We start from the raw sequence: 19,826 nt of genomic DNA on the forward strand, positions 1-19,826 counted from the left end.
GTACATACTTCATTTTAAATCTGACAAAGAAATCTAGTCTTACTTCTTTGTTTCAACTTTATTAGCCCATGAGGGAACAAAGTAGTTTTACAATTATTAGTATTTTTTTCCAAACTACCATATTTAAATCCGGTAATATTTTCCTATCATACATACACTTTGATTAACAGAAGTACAGGGCTCAAAAACAAAATGGGAACATTTGCAAAACACTCATCTTCCACAAGAATCAATAGTAAAAATATCTCGGGCATCTTCAGATACTATTAATAGCATCTTTAGGAGTGACACTAAATATAGCATACAAAACCTGTCTGAAAATTCACGAAAATATTCGTGGCCTTAAAAGCACGATAGTCTAAATGAAATGTATTCAATTTTAAAATTCCTTATAAATTTAACTAAAGAGCTTCACATGTTCCTTAGAGAGTCCATTTTAATATATGATACTCTGACAAAACCACTTATCAGACTTAATTCCTTTGAGATGAGTAATGACAACTTTCAAAATGTTGTCTACAATGTAACCACTACTGTGCAGAGAAAGAGTTAACACAGTAGGCCTGAGCCTGCCACTCTTAGAGTGACCTGCTGGCATCTGGAAACTGGGATTCCAAGAGGGTTCTTACCATTTCTTGATAGGATGGGCTCCTTGTGCCTCAACTATTTGCGCTGACAATGTACTTAATGCTAAACACCTGCTTTCCTCCTGGGAGTCCAGAATCTCGGTATGTGCTAGACAGAGGATGACTACGTGAGTAGCGCCAGATAAACCCCAGGCACTGATCCCTAATCAGTTTCTCCTTTAGTCAACATTTCACATGTGCTGTAACAATTTTTACTGGAGGAATGATGTGCATCCCCTGTGACTCCAGTGGGAGAAGACGATCACAAAGTTGGGTGTGCTTTCCCTCAGACCTAACCCCATGTGTCTTTCTCTTTGCTGATTTTGTTTTATATCCTTTCACTGTGTGCTTGGTCCCGCTGAGTCCTTCTAGTAAATCAACTAGGCTTTGATCTTGAGGATCCCCAACACAATCATAGAATAGCAACTGGAAATCCCAAGAAATTACAGGCTAATGTATATTAGGTAACAACTAATTGCCAATTTGACTCTAATTCTTCACTTGCAGTAAACAGCTCAAATGTGTCCTAGTCATTAAAGTTACCTGAAAGAACAATGTTTATCTAAGTGGGTAAATTATATATAACCCATTTTCTCTCTCTCAACTCTACTATTAAAGATAAAATTCAGTTAAAATAAATTTATGAAAGCCATCTGCCACCTTATCAGACAAGTAGACAATCTGGAAAGATGCGTATTTTTAACGTCACCAAAATTCAGCTATTTTCCCTCCATATTCAAGGTCTACTTACATTTAGGTGTCTAAAAGGTCTACTTATATTTTCATATAAAATTCCATGGGAAGTTGCCCATAGTGGCAAGAAATAAAGAACTTCTTATTTGAAAAAAATAAAAGCTAGTGAGTAAAATGGATAAAACCATGAAAATAAGCTGATTCAGTGTCAAGGAATAATCTAAAATAGCTGGATCAAAAATTAAAGGTTAGTTAAGCAATTAGGCTTATTAAATAGTAGATAAAGACTTAGGTTTTCAAATTTGTTCAGACACCAGATTTCACAAAGTTTCACAAGTAGTTTCACAAAGGGATAATCGAGAATAACCAGAATTTAAGTATTAGAGGTTAAATTGGTGTCATACACAAAGGCTTATCTAATGATCTGTTTTTACTTCTCATCCTTCTCTTTCTGCCTTCCCTCTTATAATTTGTCTTTACAAGTCAGTATCAGCAATACCATCCATGAGAAGCTGTGGCAAAGCACTATTTATTCTATCTTTATACTTAATACAATTCAAGACGTGACTTAAGACAGATTTAGGAGTATCAGAGTGAGGCACTCTCTTTAAAAATACCACCCCTCCCTGGGGCACCTGGGTAGCTCAGTCAGTTGAGCATCTGACTTCGGCTCAGGTCAGGATCTCATAGTTTGTGGGTTCGAGCCCCACGTCGGGCTCTGTGCTGACAGCTTGCTCAGAGCCTGGAGCCTGCTTCAGATTCTGCATCTCCTTCTCTCTGCCCCTCCCCTGCTCACACTCTGTCTCTCAAAAATCAAATAAATGTTTAAAAAAATTTTTTTTAGAATACCACCCCTCCTGAAATAGGTGTTCAAAGAGTAACTATAAAGGAACAGCCAGATTCACCATTAAAAAACAACAAAACTATTATTAGTTTTTAGAAACAAACAAAAATAACAATATTTTTATGCTGCTTTGGGTTATATAAAAGTTATTATTTTGTGGATATTCTAAACAGTAAGTAGAGTTGGCTAAAGGGAAGTTTAATAGCTTAAATTATCCCAGCTAATAAATTCTTCTCTGGGAATTTTTTAAAAGTTAAGATTCTTGTAAGCCTGATTCGTAAGTCGCTAGAGAAAATAATTCAGCCATCTCCGAAGAAAGTTCAAGGATAAAGAAGACAGGAAAAAAATATAAGTGGTATGTAGAATGAAAAAGTTTAACTCCTACTGTAGTCAGACTGTGTTTCCCCTCCTCTCCCTACCCCAAAATGAGATGTGGATATACTGTTATATGTCTGCCAAGCAGTTTATAAAGCCTTTGAATTAGCTATTTAGAATCATTACACGTGAATTTGATTAGTACCAGTTAAAATATTATTTAGTTAAGTCTACACAGGGAAATCTGAATTATAGCAATGTATAGAAAATTAGTATTAGCTAGGAAATTAGACTGTTTTCCTAAACTTTTTCTTTTATAGATGGAAAATTAAGGTGAAGAGTCAGGTGACCTATCAAAAGTCACACAACTGTGACAAAGGCAAAGGTGAACTCTGCAATCTTGGTTCCTGGTCCACTACCCTTTCTATTAACTACTATTGTACTTCCTACACTAATGTCAAACCATAAGGTGATTGATAATGCTAACTTTACAAATGTCACCGTATATAATTTCCTTACCAATTTATTAGTTCTCTTAGTTTATAAACAGTTTATTATTTAATAAATATTCACTAGTAACTTTCAAAATTTAGAAAAAAGTTTCCTATGTATTCAAGGGAATGGGTACTTGGTTCTTTCTGTTGATAATAGTCATTTAGAGTTAGAAGGTGTTCAGAAATAAGTTTAAAATAGCATTCTAAAGCCCAATTAAATATTTGTTTCAAAAGTGACTAAAAAAAGTAAAAACCTGTACAAGGCACAGAGTCATTTTTTAATAAAGTAAGGTTTATGGGAGATTTGGTAAGAGATTACAGAGATACTCTTAAATCACTTCTAGTAAAAAGTAATTTAATTCTTCCACTTACGAAATTAGACTCATCTTAAGAACATATACTAAGTAAATACATAATGGAGGAGGCTGTTTCCGTTCTTTTTTTCAAAAAACAGTCAAATGATAAATTACCTTCTTCTGATTAAAGACAACTTTCACAGAAAAGGCTTTTTAATATTCTCACTGAACAGCATTTCTAGTTAATTTTAAACCTAAAAGAACAAACTAAAGTCCTCCCCTTAATTTCATAAAAAGCAGAGAACTCTCACCAAGGTAAAATAGTTCAGAAACAGGTGGCCCAGAGGCCTCTGATGTCAAGCAGTCATGAAGCTGAGAACAAATCATTGGAAAGCGTCTAAGCTAAAAGGTGAGACTGACCAATAAAGAAAAAAGAAAGATGTACGGATTAGGAGTTAGTGAAGAAGACACTGAATTGCATTTCAGGAATATATGTTACTTGTACATAAAGTGTCTTTTTAATAGTTACAATTCGAGAAAAGCCTGCTAAACTGATAATCTAAACGAGGGTGGAAGTCAAAGCACCAGCATGGACATCGCAAGGTGGTTATGTGTCCACTGCATCTGCTGGTCGGGCACCAAATGCAGAAAAGTAATATGCTGCCTCCAAAACAGCGGTCTCCACATGGAGAGCAAGTCTCCACAGTGGGGAGAGCAAGACAAGGACTGCACATCGGGAAAAAACATGAAAACTTCTATTAATTATTATTTCATCCTTTATTATGTAATATATTAATACCATGTTATATGTACATTTTATAAAGAAATATACAAATATTGGTTAGTGCAATTTTGCCTTTTAATGGTACTATTTTTACAACTGTCGTTTAATGAAAACAAGTTTGGGATCACTGCACCTAAGGGTAAAAACTATAGGTCTAAAGATTTCAAAGCAAGAGCAACTGCAGAGAAAGAAACTATATTTAATTATGAGTATCCTAACTAGAAGTAAGAAAATGGTGAGATACCACTGTCACATAAGGAATATCCAAATTCTTTGTATTCATGGATTAGGTGCCTTTTCGGAAGTATATTTTAAATGTACTGAAAAGATTAAAATTTTTAAAACCCCGTAAGGTATTTACACCCTTAACTTCTATTATTTGTACAACGTCTACACTTTAAAATCTCAGGTTACTTTCCCCAAAGATGCCACTGTTAGGAAGCCCTCCCCCTGTATTCATACAAGCAGAATGCAGAATGCAGAATCACAGAATGCAGAATAATAAATGCAAAAAGATTAAAATACTGAGGACACCAACAAGGGAGAGAATTCCAACACTGACATAAAAGTTCACGGATGAAGGACTTCTGACTCGGCGGCTTCTGCCTCCCTTTGCCTCTGCCACATATTAGCCCCAGGACCTGGGGTACCGATTTACTCGGGCTAAGTCTCAGTTTCTCCTTCAAAATCTTCTGGACATGGCACAGTGGTTCAGGGGGTGGGCTGTGGAGTTAGACTTCTTGAGACTGAATCCTGCCCTACCACTTAACTAGTTCTGTGCCCTTGAGAAAGTTCCTCACCTGTGCCCCTGCTGCTCTCCTATAAAATGGAGATAACAGCAGCTACTTCGTAAGACTGCTGACAGTGCCTGGCTGGGAGTAAGTAGTCAGTAAACAGGAGCTGCTATGATTATTGTTGTTATTGTCTTCATCGTGATAACTAATATTTACTAAGTACTATGCTAAGTACTTTGATTACTTCATTTAATCTCCACGGAAGTCCTATAAATTAAGATTTCCATTTAAAAGACAAAGTATATAATATTTGGCACAAGATAAGCCCTAAGGCTACCTAAGGCAGCCATTTTTTTTTATTACAATAAGGTAAATAATCCAAATGGTCATACAGCAGTATTTGATTCATGTTTTTATATCAGGAAAACAAATTTAAGGATAAATTCAGAAAGCAATATATGTGTTTAAAAGAAACAAACCCTAACAATCACCAATAGTTGTCATATATTAAGAACTCTGTATTATTTGTTTCCCTGAATAATCTATCTAAACTCTGATGAGAGGATGTGAGATGCTTTTAAAAGGAAAAAGCAGTATTCTCCATTATATTGAAGGTTCCTAGAGCAATGGTTCTTTACCTTCACAGGATCGGGGACCCCATTTAAAGGTGACGAAAGCCCTGCATCCTCTCTCCCCAGAGAAAATATATACACTTAAAAATTTAACACACTATTTCAGAGACGCTTTATGGAGTCAAGGATGAGAATCTCTGCCCTAAAGATCTGGGACTTTGTCCTTTTTATTTTAGTATTCTGCTTTTACTTTCTGGTATACATGTTTTGTTTGTTTTTTAAATGAAATCCACAACACTTCAAGTGTTCCTTATCAAATTAAGGAGGGTTAGATACAGCTACTATTAGCTCTAAACATACCATTAAAGTCAGTGTTCATTCTCCCAGGGGCTAATTTTGCATTACAAGCGTGAAATTATATTTTGAAATTAAAAAAAAGAAAAGACACATCTTAAAGTATGCAGACTGAATTTATCTTCCTTCTCTTCAAAGAAGATACTAAGTCAAGATTATAGTTTCTCAACTTAATCAGTTGTGAATACAGAATGAAGATATAATATTGACTGTCACCCTATGGAGACTTCCTTCATGCTACAAAAAAGTCACAGAATAGTACATTTCTAAGACTCATCTTTGTTGTTTTAAAATAACACAATAAACTACAGTAGTTGATCACAGATACTAAACATTAAATATTAATGTATGATATGTTTCTAAAAAGATTAAACTTTAACCTAAAATCTTCTTGATCAATAATTTGTATCAAAGAGCTTACCATTTGGGGGATCTCGTCTTTTCTCTGTTAGAAAATAAATTAAAATAACATTATTAGGCATATGTAATATAAAAATCAACATAAAATATTAATTCACCTAAACTCTGTCTTAATTCCTAAGTCAACGTACAGGTAGTTAAGAAAGATTTCTCTGAGGAACTGACATCTGAGTGAACTAAGAGAGGGAACAACATATTTAAAGGCCCTAAGGAAAGAATAGCATGAAGGAACATCATGAACCCTGGACTGGAATGAGCCAAGAGAAGAGTAAAAGGAGAGAAGTCAAAAGGAGACGGAGGGACTGGATCATGTAGGGTCCCACAGGCCAAGGTAAGGAATATAGATTGTATTTTAGATATGATAGAAAGCTCTTCTAGGGTTTCCAATAGGGCAAGTAACATAACCTCATCTATGTTTTTAAGTTAACTTTGGCTACTACGTGGAAAAGAGATCATAAGGGGCACTGGGTGGTAGTAGAAAGGCCAGTGAGGGAGTCAGGATAGTCTAGATGACAGAAGGTGGTGGCTTAGATTAGGGAGGCAGCAGCAGAGGTGGTGAGAAACAGATCCAGGTTCTGTGTTTGAAGGAAGAGACAATGGACTCATGGATAGGATTTACAAGGGACCATGGTAAGCCAGAGTGGAACATTTTACCAAGTTGAGGAAGACTAGGAGAGGAGTCAGAATAGGTCTAATTGGGGTCAGGGAACATGGATCAAATGCTCTACTCAGATATGTTATGTTTGAAAGCTATTCTGATGTCCAACTGAAGTAAATTAGTCTGAAGGTTGGGGGGAGGGGTCAGTAATACAGATAAAACTTTGGAAGGTTTCAGCATACGGACAGTTTTCAAACTGCAGACTGAGTGAAAGCATAAGGGTAATGAAAATACAGAGATAACTGAGCACCGGGGCAAACCAAAATAATAACAAAGATTAGGAAGGAGTAAAACCAGGAGAACCACCAATCCTTTGTATTCATACTCTTACATACGAGGTCTGATATCATTTTAGATTTAAGAAATTCAAAAGTGGTTGAAGAATTTTAAACAAATACAATTTCCAGGGATTTTCTAATATAAAGTTGTCCAAAATTATAAGCGAAATACCCATAAATGATGATATAATAAAAATAATTAGTTTATAAATAGCCATAAACTAAAATTAGGATTTAACTGGAGGACAAGTGAGAAAATCCTGGCAATGGGAAACATAAACGTATTACTCCATCTGGTGGTCTGATGAAGTAACTTTTTGAAACATTTGACGTAATCAAATTCTGTCTATATCAATGAATGTCAATCTCCCATTTCCCAGGTGATGTCACCTCTGCAACCAGAGGAAATACTTCTTAAAGTGATGACAACACAGATATGGAAATATACTGAGATAAATATAAAGTTCAGAGTGTATATTCTAAAAAGTAACTTAAAAATAAGACGGTATCCTGGCTTGAAAGCCATACATATGAAAAAAAGGATGGCTTGGCTGAACAATGAATGGGAGGTACTAATGTGAGGTATTTGCTAAAACATTAGCAGGACAGAATTTAATCAAATCAAGAGATGTGTTTTAGTATCATGGAACCAGTGAAACTACTTTTGGAGTACTGTGTTCAAATCTGAACCATCTGAAGAAGACATAAAAATCTACAGTGGATTCAGAGCTCGGTACTCAGGATGAGTCTATAAACTACATCATGTGATGAGTAAAAAACTGGAACTGGTTAAACTAAAGAAGTGAAGGCGTAAGAACACGATAGATGGCTTCCACTATTAAATGGCTACTGGGAGGAAAAGAAAACAGACTAATTTTTTGTTGCTCCAAAAGTCAGACTCCATGCATCTAAGTTAAAGAGAGGTGAAGCTGGAGTTTGACTTAGCATGAAGGACTACCCAAAGATGAATCAGCTGACTCGCTAATGTTGTGGTCTTTCTGCTTGTGAAACACCATGCTTAAATGCTTAGGAACTGCGTAAAAAGAAATCCCTATACCAGCTGAAAGACACCTTTAAGTGACCTTCCTATTTCAAAGTCAATTAGTCTATACTTTAAGAAACATTTTTTACTCGCTTTGATTTGGAAACGCCACATATTTTGGCTAAAAGGAACCCCAGAAAGCCCCTGGCCGAGCACCACATGTCCCTGAAATAAGGTACTAAACCATAAATTATTCCATAGCTTTAAATTCTTCCCTAGCATGGAATCAAGTGGTAAATGTCCTTGATCCCAAAAAGAAGTAACAAAAAATAGGTCCCTAACAATTCTCCTATTTGCTCATTACAGTTAAGATATAATAAGAAGGCAATAGTGAGCAACAGCTTACTTCATTTTATTCTCGTTTTTACCTCACTTCCCTCTTGGAAATACATTAAAATACTAATGGAGAAGTATAAAATGGAATACATGATTTTACACTCCAGTTTTCCAGATCCAATGTCTTATTTTTTTCATGGCTTAGTCCCTCTTATTGGTAAAGCACATCCCTGAACACAGTGGTAACATGTACCCCCAGATATACAGAAAACTTTCAAGGAGCATATGGCATAGTTTTAAGGATATCTATTTGCTGATCTCGATATCCATATGCTATTTCTCCTAAAACTGATTTGCTTAAAACGATGATTTTGGAGCGGTTCACCTTTCCTAATCACCCTTCTCCCACTTCCTAACAGAAACAGTAGACTGTTAACAAATATTTCTATACCAATAAATTTAAAGTTCTACACTATCTTGCATCATTCTCTATCTTATATGTATTAAAGTCTCATGAATTACACTGCATTTCTCATGGTTTTATAATAGATAACATTAGGGACAAAATAGAGACAAAACAGTGTTTACAGATTATATTTGCAACGTGGCTTATTTGCTTCTAGGCTTGCCTAAAAAGCCTTTGTTCACAAAGTATTAAATATTCTAAGAATGTAAGAACAATGCCATAAAAACGCAAATTTAAGAGTCAGTATATATGGAATATTACCAACAAAAAAAGGTTATCAGAATGAGTTCTTCAGTAAACTGAAAAAAACTAGTTCTTAATATGCCTCTTAAGTAAGGATCATCACCTTTTTTATTTTTATTTTTTTCTAGAGGGGCAGAGAATAAACATTTTAGATTTTGTGTGTCATACAGTCTCTGTTGTAACTATCCAACTATTGTTGTGGCAAAAAGGCAGCCACAGACATACTATACAGACGGTATGTAAGCCAATAAACATAGCTGTGTCTCACTAAAACTTCAGGTGGTGGGCCAGATCTGTCCCATGAGCCTTAGTTTGCCAGCTCCTGTTTCAAAGAATTAAAAAAAAAAAAAAAAAAAAAAAAAAGGTTTACCAGATTTCCTTTGTCGCCGGCCCAACAAGTCTGTAACTGCTTTTCGGAATTTTTTTGCTTCTTCTTCATTGGCAAAATTAAGAGCAACTTGACAAGTCTGAAATATTTTTTTTTTTTTTAGCAAAAAAGGTAAACAGCAAAAAACATGAATTTAGCTTTATTTAATGAAAATGTTGATAGCCAACAAAGTACATTTCTGAAGAAGGAAAGCTGACTTTACTAACAAAGATTCAGTTTACCTTAAAGTTTTAATTTTACTTGAAAAACCTAAGAATGCTAAAAGCACAGAAAAAGCAAAGTAAAAGACTACATTTAGAAAAGCTGCCTATCACAGTGGACACCCAAAATTAAATTGAATACTTTATCTTCAACAACAACAAGAAAAGAAACAAAAAAATTTGATCCTTCAACAGAGCTCTATAAAATAATTTGGATTTTAGAAAAAGCAAATACCAGAAAAGTTGGTCAAATGCAGGCCAGCTCTATCTTTACTAGGGAATGTTTTTATTTTACAGCTTAACTGTAGGTATTATTTAAATTATAACTTTAATTCAGGTAAATTATTTAAAAACGTGGAAACACACTGACATTATTGATTATGGTACTTAATGCATACTTTTATATATTTACATATATCTATATTTTATTAAGAAAAATGTGGAAAACAATAGCTAGAGAAGAAAATACTTTTTGAAAAGATAGATCATCTAATCCAACCATCTTTTTTCTTATTATAGAAAATTTAGGAAATATAAATATGAAAATAAAGAAAATTAAAATCACCCATAATCTAGACACTCAGACAATCCCTGGGAGCAGATGGTATGGAAATCCTTCTAACAATTTCCCCAAGTATATGCGATAAATTTTTGAAATTCTGTTCTCCCCCCTACACACATTTACTTTATTTCAGTACTCTCCTAAGTCACGAACTATTCTTTTACGAAATAACTTGAATGGCAATATAATATTCAATGTTTAAAAGATATCACGGATTAGTGGGCAATTCAGACTTCATTTTTACAGAAAACTAAATCCCAGAAAGATTAAGCTATCTGCCCAAAGACAAAAAGATGATGAAAACCAAATTTCTTTTCACGTAGCAAGTTATATTCACAGTACTCTTTGAAATCCTTTTTGTTTTTTTGGCCCTTTAAAATCGTAGCCATTTCCTCTTTACTATCTATGAAGATGCTTTTAAAAGTAAAATAATTCTTTTTATTTTACACAGTGTTTACATGGAAAGCTCATAGATGCTTTCCACAGACAAATGTAAAAACAATTACATTAAACAGGGCAATAAAAAAAAATATGACTTACATCTCCAGCGAAGGTATGAAAATATCCTCTAGGACTATTATATACAAAGTTATTGTATAGCTCTTGTTCCCACAATAGTTTCCCATCCTAGAAAACAACAGTTAAAATAAGAGTTAACAAAAAGATAATCTCTAGGAATAAACCAAAATAGATGACTCCTATTAAGCAAATTGTTTTTATTAATAATAGCTTTTACATGCACAGAAAACACAGATATGCATAAAACATATATAACATAATTTAATTGGTGTTTTCTTAATAAGAAAATAGTAAATTCTGGGTATTTCTTCCATAAAAACTACGTATCGAGTGAGCTTAATTCAGTATGCCAAGATACAATCTCCTTAGCCTGTATTCCCAAATATAGTTACCGGGTCAAATATGTAACTAGAACAGTTACTAGGTCATCAATGTCAGACAGAAGGAATAGAATACTGCTGTACATGCACTGATGATCAATGCCTAGTTCCACTGGCAATAGACCGTGTGCTATCAAACATTATAGGAACATTTCATGCTCTTTTCCTCAATTCTGTAAGATGCTGGGAGTGTCAAATATATCTTCTCTGTACTGTTCACTAACAGTCTTTGAACTCCTAAATTTTATACAGTGGCTCCCTAATACTACTAGTAAAAGTAGTGTCAATCATGTGCAGAAAAAGACTGATGATTAAGGTGCACCAAGGGTAAACTCTGGTTAGGAGAGCCATGGGTGACTGGATTGTCATATGTATGGCTGTAGTAGAAGACAAAGAATTAACCTTAATACCAAAGGTGGCTAATTGCCAAGCATTCAGCAACGGTTATCTACAATTAGAAATCAGTAGTTAGAGGAAGATAAGTATTGCCCTATTCTGAAAGCAAAGTTCTACCTAGACCATGACTTAAAAATATTCAGAATTCACTATACACACAGGACCACCCATTCCTTTTCTCTTTGTGGAGTTATATGTGCACTTTACTTCTAAATAGTGCTTCTCATTGGTGATGAGAAGTATGTCAAAACAACTATGGGTTTCTTTCAAACTACTGCATGTTTCCCCATCCCCTAGAATCACTGCCATAGTTAAGCCACTGATAACAGGAGTACCCCACATCTCTCAGCTGTCTTGGAGTATGGAGAAGTGGATGCTAAGAAGCACTAAGTTACAAAGTACAGTAACTTAAATCTTACTTAATCTCAGGGAAACACTTTGCAATAGACGCAGATGGTTCTCGCATTTTATAAATAAATAAGCCAAGGCCCAGAGAAATTAAACATACAGAGGCTGACATACAATCTATCCGTAAGTATCATCCAGGAGAGTTCAAAGTCAGTGTTTTTTGGGGTTTTTTGGTTATATTTATTGTCACATATAAATATTACAAAAGTCTACTTACAGAAAAGGTTTTAAAAGATAAATGGAGACTTCATCTCTGCAAAAAGGTAATTACTTCTATGGTAACTACAAGAAATGAATACCTGAGAATGGGCATCCAATGTAGGACAATGTGGATTTGTGTTTGAATGTGAGAGATACAAAGCTGTGAAAATGTAAACATACCTATGTTGAGAAACAACAAGGAAAAATGGGTAGCAAATACATTATTATAGATACTGTATTATGCTTTAAGCCTAGGCTGAAGTAACTAACAGTACATACTAAACTAAAATATACTTTTATAGTTCCTTGAAAGGACTTTATACTACTCTGTATGGGACAAGATGAAATAGAAGAGTATCATTAGAAAGAGAGCATGTAGGGAAAGCCCAAGATGTAAAAAGTATTAAACCATACATACAGGATAAACAAAAATTACATACGTAACATACATAAATATATGTAAAAATCGTAACTGAAATAAAAAACCTAAGCACCTACAGTTTAAAGTGGAAGCAAAACAAAACTCACCTTAATATCAAATATTCTTAAAAAATAAGATCTCTGTGGATTGTCCTTAACAAGACAAGCAACACCGCTGCATTTCTTTGACCACATACAGTTACGATCTGCTGCATATAACTGTACCACCGCTGAAGACATAGTCTGGAAAATGTAAAATTTATAGCCATTAGGTTCAAAATAACACTCAGATGACCTCAGCCCCTGCTGACATCCTGATTGCAACCTCATGAGAGACATGGAACCAGAACCACCCAGCTATGTTGCTTCTGAATTTGTGACTCATAGGAACAAGGGGATAATAAACATTTATTGTTACTTTTTGAAGAAATTACTTATTCAGTAATAAATAACACACTAACTATGCTAAAAATAACTATTTGCTGCTTAGAATGTATCAGAAATCATGTTAAGCACTTTTAAATACAACTCCATTTAAATTTTATTACTATTATAATTTCATTTTATGCTTGAGAACCTCAGAGTTAAAGGGATACATAATTTACTCCAAATCACACAGCTAACAGGCAGAGTTGAAATTCCAATCCAGGCAAGTTGTGACTTCAGATCCTGTAGTTACTCCTTGCAAAATACAATAATCCCCAATCCCCCTTTATCCATGGGGAATACATTCCAAAACCCTCCAGTGGATAGCCTGAAACTGCCGATAATACCAAATCCCATATATACTATGTTTTTTTCCCCTATGGATACATAGCTATGATAAAGTTTAATTTATAAATTAGGCACTGAGAGATTAACAACTAATAACACAATAGAACAATTACAACTATATACTGTAATGCAAGTTATGTAAATGTGGTCTCTTAGTCAAAATTATCTTATTGTACTATACTCATCCTTCTTGTGATGTGAGATGATAAAATGCCTATGTGAGGAGATGAAGTGGGGTAAAGGCATAGGCATCATGATGTAGCATTAGGCTACTACTGACCTTCTGACAATATGTCAGAAGGAGGATCATCTACTTCTAACCTGCAATTGACCTTGGGTAACTGAAACCATGGAAAGCAAAACCATGGGCAAAGGAGGACTACTACACCGTTTTCCAATAAAAGGAACATTTAAGTAATGAAGTAGTAGTGATAGTAAAGGCTGATGTCTGTATAGCAGTTAACTACTTTAGTATGGTACTGAATCAAATGAAAGCAAAACTTGTGGTTACTAAATTATAATGCTGGACACTTTGATCATACCATCCTGGAAGACAGATTCTAGTATCACCTTTTTTAAAGATGGTAAAACTGAGGGAAAAAAGATATTAAGTGACTTGCACATGGCCACTTAGCTTGCAAGCTATACTGAAAACATGAAGAATTATTTGAGTGATCGTTGTGCCAATTTTTCCAAGGATATAGCTAACTAGTACCCTTTCAGACGTGTAAGAAAGAAGCTAATTGTTACATGCAAGGAACACAGCACATTAACTTCTACCACGTTGCCACCTCACTCATGACAGTAACATAAAATAATGGAAACTTTAGTTTAATTCTAAATTAAGTTTTTTTTAGGGGCACTTGGGTAGCTCAGTCAGTTAAGCATCCATCGACTTTGGCTCAGGCCATGATCTCACGGTTCGTGAGTTTGAGCCCTGAGTTGGGCTGTCTGCTGTCCGCACAGAGCCTGCTTAGTTTCCTCCGTCTCCCTCTCTCTCTGGCTCTCCCCCGCTGGTTCGGTCTCTCTCTCTCTCTCTCCCTCTCTCTCCCTCCCTCCCTCCCTCAAAATAAATACACTTTAAAAAATCTCCTTTAAGCTTTAAATAAATAAATAAAGTTTCTTTTATGGTATAATCTAGGAAGTAACTATTCAATTTTAGTTTCTGTCAGAATGATACACCACACTTACAAATCCTCTGAAAGTAATAATCATGTTTTTGGGTCTAAATCTACTGATTTCAGGGGCACCTGGTGGCTCAGTCAGTTAAGCATCCAACTCCTGATTTCGGCTCAGGTCATGATCTCATGGCTTGTGAGATTGAGCCCCACCACTGGGCTCTGTGCTGACAGAGCAGAGCCTGCTTGCAACTCTCTCTCTCTCCCTCTCTCTCTCTCTGCCCCTCACCTGCATGAGTGTCTCTCTCTCTCAAAATAAATAAACATTTAAATCTAGTGATTGCACTCCTAAATGGGAAATCAAGGAAATAATTTAAAATACCTCAAAAATTTATTTTTATATAAATATGGGAAACAAAATGTTTATACGAATATATTAGTTACAGTTTTTTAAATAAAAGGAATTTAAAAACCAGAAGTAAGAGACGATTTAAGTAATTACAGTATATCAGTTCAATGAATACTGGTCATTGTAAAAGGAAATAGACTACATTAGATTTAGAAATAAAGTGGTTTTGGGTTACCTAACTATGGCTGGGGAACTTTCAGACTCATATACACAGAGTTTATATATATTAGTTATAATAATAAAGTCAGAAATGTAAGATGAGTGTACTTTTGGGGAATCAAAATTGTATAAAGACTTTCCTAACTAACAGTGCTCCATGTTATGTTTTTAACTTTCGTAGACCACAAACTCATCTTTGAATTTCTGATAGTCATTGACAGCACACAAAGCAGCAAGAAAATTTCCACAAGAGCCATTAAAAAAATGATAAAGATAGTTTGAAACATATCAAATGTATATACTAGGATGCTGGGCTTAAAAAAGGACACTATGCCTTTGGCTTGCTCAAAGCATACTTTGTTCTTCTCCAAGTATAACACATATCATATCTGCTTGGGCTCCCCGACCTCAAACTCCTAACACTGAAAACTTCAACCAAAAACAAATGGATTCTGCATATATGACCCAAAGGTATTAAAGAACAGACTGAAGGATTCAAAAATCAGATGAGTAAATTTGTTTTCTAAGGCAAATTCATATAAATTACTGTCCTTTTAGTATGATGCTGTCAAAAGGCATTCATTTCTAAAAAGAAATTAGGAAACTAGATACCAAGAAAAAAATAAAAAAAATCCTTTTACTTTTCTTTTTAACCAAAAAACAAGAAGTAACAGCTCAGAAAAGAAAAAAACGGATTATCAAATAGAGTCTGAAATTCCATTATGGAAATCCCCTTGCCAAATGGCCAAATATTAACATGTAAAATGTATATGTGAACCTAAAAAAAAGTAACAAAAACTAAAAATCTACATTTAAACATTTATATAAATGTAAAACAAATTCTTAAAACATCTGCTTGAGAAATAAAGACCTGTGAAACAGTTTAATAGCATTCCACATAAACGTGGTTAGCAGAATAAACCTTACTCTAAAACAATTTATAGAATTTTAATACTGAAGAACCCACCTGTAATCAGAAGCTATTTTCAATAACTGGATTTTCAAATTTCTACTACAATCATACTGTCAGTATATGCCTCTTTCAGCCCTTTTTATCTTAAACTAGCAAAGTCTGAAAATTATATAAAGCCCTTTCTGATTAATTCAGGAAAATTATAGTAAATGCAAGAATAGCTTACACATATAAAATTTAATATATAAATGCTAGAAACATTAAAACAGTGACTATCCCTTAAGCCCTAGATTGACAGTGACTTAATTAAGCTTTTGAAAACATTCCTTCCATTCCTTTAAAGAAATTACAGCTACTCAACTCCGTTACATCTGGTCTCTCATAACTGAGAGGTATTATTGAAAAACAACCTAAGGACAAGCGCTTAGGAAAGGAAATCTATTTCTTATTAGCCCAATAATATTAGGGTTAAAATTTGTTAATTAAAAGGAAACAAGTAATATATCAGCTTTTGTAGAAACAGAACCTGTCCTATCATACACAGTCCTGATATTTCAGTACTAAGTTACTGAAATAACACATTCATCCTCAGAACTTTCATTGTCAAGAGCAGACAGAAGATAAAGGATGAACTCTGGGATGTGGATCTCTCCCACTGTCCTTCAATGGTGCACTTCTACCTCTCAGGCAGACTCTGCACCAGTCAAGAACTATTTCCCCAATTCCCTAGGTTAAATGACTGTTTTTTTCCTTCACTTTTCTAGAGTACCTTCTTTCTGAATATCTTGTGTAAATCTTATTGTACCACAACTTATTCTAAAATAGACTAATTTACTGTATTGATTATTCATTTTAGTGGACTGTAATTCCCTTAAGCACCTGAACAGTTTTGCAAGAATATATATATTTTCACTTCACCTACACTTTGCTCCAAGTAAGCAAACATTTGTTAAATTAAAAATTACATATTCTGATTTTGATACTAATACTATGATGTCCTTGATTTTAGGATACACGTATGAAGCATTATAAAGGGGTATGATACCGGCAATTACTTTCAACTGGTTCTGAAAATAACTGTATATATATATATATATATGTGTACAAACATAAGACAGAAGAAACCCTAACGAAATGTCATAAATGCTTGACAAATGTGGATGAAGGATATGCAGGAATTCTTTGTACTATATTTGCAACTTTTCTGTAAGTATGAAATTAAAAAATTCTAAAGCCCAAATGATTCATAAAAGTGTAAGACTCTCAGCCTCCTTCCACAGCCATGAGTCTTGGGATGGTGGTTCTGCCTGTACATATACTAGCTACTACCACACTGACTCAAAACTAAGAAAATCACTACTTCTTCTAATTCCTTCTATACTCATACCAACCTTGTTACAGGGAGCTTCGTCCTGAGTAAGAAAGACATAAATCACAAAGATTCACCACTTCTATAGTTTACATTCTTTTCACATTATCAGAACGATCATGTTATATAACAGGTCAAAATAAGAATTTTAGATTAGGAAAACAGACGTTTCTTTTACTACAGGATCAGCTAATGACAGGGAAAAGACTGGAAGATACTAGGTCTTGTAGATCCTTGCCTGACCAACTGCCTACTTAGTACTAAGATGACTTAATAATGAACAACTGTCTACAAATATTATTTTAATAATCCAATAAATATACAATGTTGTTGAAGGAAATCATTTTTAAAGATATATTTTCAATTAATATCCAAAATAAACAGAGTGTGGGGAAAAAAAAATCACAGGATTGAAAACATAAGTCTTTCCTACGGACATGATAGTCTAGATTAATAGCCAAAACACTCCAGCTTTTGTGTGTGTGTGTGTGTGTGTGTGTGTATGTGTGTGTGTGTGTATCCAAATTCCTAAAATCTAATCCAGGAAAATCCATCCTAAGTTTTCTTATTATATAAAACTGCTTTAAATGTTCCTAAATACTCTGACGATATATTCACATGAAACGACCCATTAGTATAAATATGAAATTTTTTTTTTTAACGTTTTATTTATTTTTGAGACAGAGAGAGACAGAGCATGAACGGGGGAGGGGCAGAGAAAGAGGGAGACACAGAATCGGAAGCAGGCTCCAGGCTCTGAGCCATCAGCCCAGAACCCGACGCGGGGCTTGAACTCACGGACCGCGAGATCGTGACCTGAGCTGAAGTCGGCCGCTTAACCGACTGAGCCACCCAGGCGCCCCATAAATATGAAATTTTAATATGAAACATAAAAGGAATTATAAAAGAAAAAGAAAAAATTTGGTTATACTTCAATTAAATTAAAAATCATGTAAACGAGGAATTTGATTGAACTCTTATAATTATTTAATTGTGCAGTGATTTCAAGGAGCAGTTTTCTAAATAATTAAAGTATAACAATGCTTTAGTTACACAGCCACCTAAAAAACCCAACACAGAAACCAGCAATTTAAAAAAAAATAGAAACAAGACTCCTGATTGGAAAGTATCAGTAAAAATTACCCAGGAAAAGAAAACACCAATAATTTACTCTAGAAAGGGCAGATTTTATCACCTGGTAATTTCCACAATGAGAAATAACCAGAAAGAGAAAGGAAAATAGAAAAAGGTAGAGATTAAAAAAGAATACATCAAAGACAGAAGACTCCACAAGAAACCGTAATTTTTTAAAAAGCAAAGTTGGAGGATTAAAAGAGAAAGTGGACAAAAGCAGTAACAGAATCTCAAGTGTGTGTGTGTGTGTGTGTGTGTGTGTGTGTGTGTGTGTGTATATATATGTATATAAAAGCCACAAGAAAACAGCTGCTGTCTTATGTATCAAGCAGAAATGGTGTTTTAGGCCTTAGTAGCTACTTAAGAAAACGACCATGCTAGGCATATTCATTTACCAAATGTTTACTGAGCACCTACTATGTACATGGAACTGTGATAAATGGGGGTGGGGGTGAATGAAAGTGAGGTCAAGCACAAAAATTTATTACAGACATGGTCCTCATGAAATGTGTCCTAATGGACACAAAGACATTGTTAATGATTACAAATGCTATAAAAGAAAAATGCATCATGCAGGAAAAATGTAAAACCTATCCAGCATGGGAAGGCTGCCCAAGAGTAACAATTTACCTGAAGGATGAAACTGAATGAGTCAGGTGAGCAAAGGGGTGGAGGGAAGAGGAGAGGAAATAGCATTCCACTGCAGACAGATCAACAAAGACCCTATAATGGGAAAGTGCTAATCTGAGTAGGTAAGAAAGAGAAGAGTGGCATGGAATGAAGTCACAGACTTCATATTAAAATAACATCAAACATGGCTCACCTCTGTGGTTGAGAGAGATAAACAGCCATGTGCAGTTTGGAGACTTTGTCTAGAGATGTAGTAGAGTGGTTTATCATTCCTATAATGGCTTTTGATGCCTCTTAGTATCTCAGTTCTGGTATACTCTTCTTCCCCACCCTCACACCCCGCCCAAGGACCCTGGGTTTGTCCCTATGATTTGCTTTGAACCATAGAGCCTCAACAAATATAAGCAGAAGCTTGAAAACTACTTGTACGTAGTGGCTTGCCCTCCTGGAACTGCTGTCCTAAAATCTTGGGGTGAAAGACCATATGGAGAGCCGGCCCCATCATATTACCTGTCCTTGCCAAGCCTAGTTCCCACTGGACTGCCCACTGAATGCCACTGCATGAGTGAACATAGGTGACAAACTAGACACCCCACCAATCCACAGAATCATAAAATATAAATCAATACTGCTTTTAAGTCACAAAGTTTTCAGGTGGTTTGTTTGCAGCAACATGTAGGAGATTATTTTAATATAATAATAACATAGTATAGATGGTTCTAGCTCCTTCCTCCATTTCATTTATACTGGA

The 19,826-nt window shown here is 34.8% G+C and overlaps 1 protein-coding gene across 1 annotated transcript in view; it reads right to left on the reverse strand.

The window, feature by feature from the left end:
• WASL (WASP like actin nucleation promoting factor) overlaps positions 1-19,826 on the reverse strand; it is a 63,434-nt gene that overhangs the window by 18,805 nt on the left and 24,803 nt on the right. The window contains exons 2-5 of the mRNA XM_045495486.1: positions 12,678-12,812; positions 10,786-10,872; positions 9,466-9,562; positions 6,134-6,157 (exon numbers count right to left, since the gene is read on the reverse strand). Coding sequence (XP_045351442.1) covers positions 6,134-6,157; positions 9,466-9,562; positions 10,786-10,872; positions 12,678-12,812 — 343 coding nt within the window. The remainder of the gene's footprint in view (positions 1-6,133; positions 6,158-9,465; positions 9,563-10,785; positions 10,873-12,677; positions 12,813-19,826) is intronic.

Source organism: Leopardus geoffroyi, chromosome A2 (genome assembly GCF_018350155.1).
Source record: "Leopardus geoffroyi isolate Oge1 chromosome A2, O.geoffroyi_Oge1_pat1.0, whole genome shotgun sequence".
In the NCBI taxonomy this organism is placed as follows: Eukaryota; Metazoa; Chordata; class Mammalia; order Carnivora; family Felidae; genus Leopardus; species Leopardus geoffroyi.